Consider the following 6,039-nt stretch of genomic DNA (forward strand, 5'->3'; position numbering starts at 1 on the left):
TCGGGTTGAGGATGGAGTCAAGCTCAACTCCCAGTCCTACTGCCAGTTTCTGGAAGACACCTTCTTCAAGCAGTGGTACAGGAAGAAGTCTGCATCCTTCAAGAAAAACATGATTTCCATGCAGGACAATGCTCCATCACACGCGTCCAAGTACTCCACAGCGTGGCTGGCAAGAAAGGGTATAAAAGAAGAAAAACTAATGACATGGCCTCCTTGTTCACCTGATCTGAACCCCATTGAGAACCTGTGGTCCATCATCAAATGTGAGATTTACAAGGAGGGAAAACAGTACACCTCTCTGAACAGTGTCTGGGAGGCTGTGGTTGCTGCTGCACGCAATGTTGATGGTGAACAGATCAAAACACTGACAGAATCCATGGATGGCAGGCTTTTGAGTGTCCTTGCAAAGAAAGGTGGCTATATTGGTCGCTGATTTGTTTTTGTTTTGTTTTTGAATGTCAGAAATGTATATTTGTGAATGTGGAGATGTTATATTGGTTTCACTGGTAAAAATAAATAATTGAAATGGGTATATATTTGTTTTTTGTTAAGTTGCCTAATAATTATGCACAGTAATAGTCACCTGCACACACAGATATCCCCCTAAAATAGCTAAAACTAAAAACTACTTCCAAAAACATTCAGCTTTGATATTAATGAGTTTTTTGGGTTCATTGAGAACATGGTTGTTGTTCAATAATAAAATTATTCCTCAAAAATACAACTTGCCTAATAATTCTGCACGCCCTATAGTCATTCAGACTACAGCAGTGTGTGAATGGGTGGATGACTGGATGTGTAAAGCGCTTTGGGGTCCCTAGGGACTAGTAAAGCCCTATACAAATACAGGCCATTTACCATTTTACAGCACTCCGTTTAGATACAATAAACTAAAACCACACACACACACACGATCTGACAACTTTATTTACAGCCATGTTAAAACAGTATGTACAACACATACAAACAAAAATGGTAAAACATCACACAGACATGAACAAAGGACGCACAATAGAAATGATGGTACAGTAGGGAGAGGAGAGGTATTAGAAGTCAATCTAGAAATTGAAAGTGCTCTGGCTTTCGCTGATCTGGAACGCATAGCCGTCATTGGTTGCTTCTGGGATGACACTCTGCACGACTTCCTCCTTTAAAAAAAATAAAAATAAAATAATTATTCTTATTAAAGTTAAAAAAAAGGCACAGAAATGCTCATTTTGCAAACCACTCTCCAGGACTATAACCCACCTCCTCAGAGAAGTATTTCTCAATCAAGTTCAGGGAGGCTTTGTAGACCATCTCATTCTCATGTGACTGCAGCGCCTCAATCTTGTCCAGTCCACCGCATTCCTCGATCATTAGACTCAGCTTGTCGGACTCACCGATTTTATCCCCAGCCTAAGATCAAAACACACCAGTGATGTCATTTATCATCAGAACAAAAAACCCCATCATCGAATCTTGCAAAAATATAAATATCAACTCACCATGAAAATGTTGGTAATGGCATCCAAGATGACAAGAATAGTTTTGCTGTCCTTGGAGGAGAGGAGATTCAGAAGTGGCTCAATCACATTGGCTTGAACCAGGTAGACCACCTGCTGAACAGTGCCCCCACTGGTGAAGTTTGTAACTGCCCATACAGCCTCTTTCTGAGTTTTGTAGTCTCCCTGCAGACAAAGTTCATAAGGAACATAGATCATTTAATTTAAAATAAATAAAGGGTATAAAATATGTACCTTTACATACACACACAAAAAGCATACCCGTGCGAGCAGCTCAACCATGTATGGAACGAGGCCTGCGTTGATGACCTCTTGGATTTGTGAGTCCTTTCCTGCTGTGATGTTAGACAGAGTCCAGGCAGCTTCCTTCTGAACGTTGGCCTTTTTGTGGCGAAGCAGTGGGGGGAACATGGCCAAGGCTCCAGCATCCAGCACCGCCTGTGTCTGCTCATCTGTCCCAGTCACAATGTTGCCAATGGTGCGGAGTGCAGGAGTCTGAGGAAAGGCGAGAGGAAATGCAGTGAGAACAAGTCGCTGCACATCAGGGGGACTGGGTGAGAAGTTACGACATAAAAGAAACTCAAGCAAGACTTTATACGTACAACCACAGGCAAGACTTCAAAGCCAAGCAGCTTCACCAGACGAGGGATCAAACCGGTTTGGATGACCACCTCAATGCGGTCGTTGGGGCCATCTGTCAGGTATGAAACAGCCCAACACGCGTCAGCCAGCACCTCCGGGTCATCGTGGTGTAGCAGACGGACGAGAGCGGGTAAAATCTGCTGGATGGCTGTCATAGGAGGGGAGGGGTTCTTATTGCGGCACAGGTTTGACAGTGTCCACGTCACATTTCTCAGGTAGCCAGCCTGCAAAGATTTCAAATATGAGAAGAGCACAAGGTCAGTTATATTTGAGTTGGGAAACCACCTACTGGCCAAGGAGGAGAATAAACGATTGAGTCTGATCATGTCAAACTTTTGAAACTTTCTCCAGATATAAACAGGGAGAGAAACAGAATCCACACTCACACTAAATGCACTGAGGTCAGGGACAGCCAGCAGACCGAGCAGAGGGGCCACAGCGCCATGCTTGATGACCTTGTCTCTAAGAGCTGATCCATCACCTAAAAAGGAGGGGAAAATATATTTAAAAAAAAATAAAAAAAAATGAACAAACCTCACTTTATCACCACTAAAATAAAAAAAAAACAAAAAAACCAAACAAAAAACCAAATATGAATATTTTCATATTAATTACCAGCAATATTTCCAAGGGCCCAGATCGCCTGCTCGCTGATGTGCTGGTGGGGGGATGTGACCAGGCTAATAAAGGCAGGAATGGCCTCGCCTGACACGACAGCGGCCGTCTGCTCGGACGTCCCGGAGGCGATGTTAGTCAGAGCCCAGGATGCTTCGAACTGGATCGGAGGACAGTCCACATATCCCAGGAAGGAGACAAACTTGGGGATGAGACCAGCGCTGATCAGCTGGTCAATGGGAGGATGTTTGTCACGAGACAGCAACTTCCTGTATTCAAAACGGTACATAAGAGTTACTGTGCCAGTAGTTATGTAGCCTTTATTTATGGAAAAAGAAGAAAAAAAGAAAAAGGATGATTTCTTTAATGCACAGTCATTACCGTGCAGCCTGTGTAGCCTGGAGCTGGGACTCAGAATTCCCACTGTTCACTCCTGCGACAATCTCCTCGACCGTCCACTGCCTGAGCCCCTGCACAGGACAACAGAAAGCAGTTTATTGGACATGCAAATTTAAAACTGGATTTTGTGTTGCTATATTTTGACATGTCAGTGGGTTAACAATGAATATCACACTGAACGAACTCCAACCCATACAAAAACCTAACAGATGGGCAGATCAATCCCAATGGTACTGATCCCAACAGCAGTATTGGTATTGACTGATTGACTAGCACGATAAGATTGATACCGAGTTTAAAGGATAGTATGTAACCCACTCAATTTCTAGTTTTGTGGACATTGAAACAAAATGATTATTGATATTGGCAATAGAGGCCCCTAGTATCAGATCAAAATTGGCAGTACTGCACAGCACTAGCACCAAGCTGTTGGGACTAGATCCGTTTTTTCTGTTTACTCAATGCCAGATTTAAGCAAAACAGCAAATGATGCTTTCAAGTGCTCACCTGACAGTTCTGGCTTCTTTCCTGTAAAGGAGAAGTGGCATCCTCAGGCATCGCAGACACATTTCTCCTCTTGAATATCTGGTCATCTTTCTTGGCCTTGCGCAGCTCCACGTTCACCTCCACCCTCCTGCGTCGAAGCTCCTGCATTTATGTCACATACCAATAAATAAAATAATCAATTCTCACAAGCTTGCCGTTCAGCGAGCAGTTGTGAATAGTGCAGATGAAACTCACATTGACATCTTTGCCTTTGTTCTTGAACTGGTTCAGACGGGGGGAGTTCTCAGCCATTTTTAAGTAACAGGAAATGTCAACAGCGGTGGGCAAAAATAAAAATAGCCTCTAGTCGTGTTTATTCCTGAAAGACATTTAGAAGAAGTCCTTAAGCACACGGAAGCGCCTCGTGATCGCGCATTAAGACATATGGCGGTACTGCTTGTTTGACTTAAGCTATCGGGCAAGCGTTTTACGTAGAAAATACAGTTGATGCAATAACTACACGCAGAAAGACAACAACTTCTTTTTCAAAACTTAATCGTAAAACACTTTTAAAAGTCTCATTAAGGAGTTAACACATGCTTACCTGTGCTCGAGCAGAAGTTATGGCATACCGAAAACGCCGCACAGACCTTTAAATTCCTGCTTTGGAGCCTTCTGATTGGGCTGTTCAAGCTGAAGCATCCTGCCGCCTCTTCTTATTGGGCCGTTTAAAAAAATCACGGTGAACACAGGAAATGTCGTCACTTAAATATCGCGAGAACTCTGTATTGGGCGCTACCACGTCAGATCTGACTGCGGGTCGGTTTTGTGCCAACTTTGTACATTTCGAGTTGAATATTGGAACGGTAGCACTGCTCCCAGATCTGTGCATATTTGTTCAAGTATCACGCTGCTCTTGCAGGGAAACAACCCCCACAAAATAACTACCTTCCCATGTCTTAACTAACCTTTAATAGAATACATTTAAAAAGTACGTGTAATAAAATATATTAACAATAAATCTGGAAGTTACATTATGAACCATTGTTTAACAATACAGGTGTGGTCTGAGGATGTACACATCATGGCCGTGAATGTCATGGTAAATTTGGGCTTTTAATAGTTTCTTTGAAATGTTCTTTTTCCAGGATACAATGATTGTATAGCATACATCTTTAATGACTTTAAAAAAGAAGAACTGGGTGAACAAGTTTTGGATTTATGTTGGATATGTAATCAATACAGGCTCAAAAGAATACATGCACTCTCTTAAACCTTTTAAAAAGTAGCGCTGAATGTTCGACAGCGTCCTTTAATTTGGCCTGCTTCATTAGTGATCACGATCGACTAGAACCGGTAGTTTCTCTTTGCGAGCATGAAAAGGAATAATTTGACAGGATATATACACTGGATTCATCAAAGTCAGAAGAACTCTGAATAATTTTACATTTAAACAAATTTGTTGCATTCTTTAACAACTGCAGGATCCATGATCATGGGTTTAAACAGTTGCACATAAGTACAGGTTTTATATCGCCGTGGACTGAGAGGCTGCCGACCAAGAGAGAAGCCCCTGCTCCGAAACGGAAACATTCAAACGCAGCTAAAAATTGCTTGTTTGCGATTAAGGTTTTTGACCACAGTGACAAGAGATGTTTGGAGGGGTAAAGGTGAGGCTTTCAAACCCAAGAACACTGTACCAGCTGCCAGGCACGGTGGTGGTAGCATCGTGCTCTGGGGGACGACCTTCAGATTCTTCAACTTCGGCTCAAATAAATAACCGGCTTAAATTCAAACACACCTGGGCGTTCCAGCAGGACAATGATCCCAGACACACATCACAGTTGGTTTTGTAATAGATAGAACAGGCCAATGTTAAGCTTATGGAACGGCCTCCTCAAAACCCCGACCTCAACTCTACTGAAAATTTGTGGAATACACTTTAAAGCTGGAGTCAGGAAATCAGCCAATTTAAATAAACATCTGCCAAGAAGAGTGGTCAAATATCCAAAACTATGCCAAGGACTTCTTTATGGATAACAAAAGGGTCAGGCTGAAGTGGAACTTGCTAACCAAATAATAGTGGGAATGTGTGTTTACTTTTGACCTTGTATGGATTAGTAAAATCCAAAATCAATTTTTAAAGTCATTAAAGAGACGCTGTACAATCACTCCACCCTTGATAAAGAAAAGTTCGAGGACATCATTACAAGCCCATGAGATCCGTGCCGATAAGTGAATATATATTCCTGACCACAACTGGATATTGTTTTGAACTGTAACGGTTACTTTTCTGTACAGGATCAGCGAGCATGAGGTTATATTTATTGGGATTTTCATATAAAATAAAAAGGAAACAATTATAAAAAGATTAACCAATTTTCTGTCAGCT

The 6,039-nt window shown here is 42.1% G+C and overlaps 1 protein-coding gene across 1 annotated transcript; it reads right to left on the reverse strand.

Annotated features, from left to right (window-relative positions):
- Positions 1–909: 909 nt before the first annotated feature.
- kpna2 (karyopherin alpha 2 (RAG cohort 1, importin alpha 1)) lies at positions 910–4,276 on the reverse strand. Its single transcript, XM_080906273.1, has 11 exons — positions 4,252–4,276; positions 3,903–4,026; positions 3,669–3,809; positions 3,144–3,232; positions 2,763–3,031; positions 2,534–2,628; positions 2,108–2,371; positions 1,767–2,000; positions 1,488–1,670; positions 1,249–1,398; positions 910–1,148 (listed from the first exon to the last, which is right to left on the reverse strand). The coding sequence occupies exons 2-11, from the start codon at positions 3,957–3,959 to the stop codon at positions 1,059–1,061; spliced, it is 1,572 nt and encodes a 523-aa protein (XP_080762399.1). The 5' UTR covers positions 3,960–4,026; positions 4,252–4,276; the 3' UTR covers positions 910–1,058.
- Between the last annotated feature and the right edge of the window lie 1,763 nt (positions 4,277–6,039).

The sequence above is a fragment of the Rhamphochromis sp. 'chilingali' genome, assembly GCF_963969265.1.
Source record: "Rhamphochromis sp. 'chilingali' genome assembly, chromosome: 15".
Lineage (NCBI taxonomy): Eukaryota > Metazoa > Chordata > Actinopteri > Cichliformes > Cichlidae > Rhamphochromis > Rhamphochromis sp. 'chilingali'.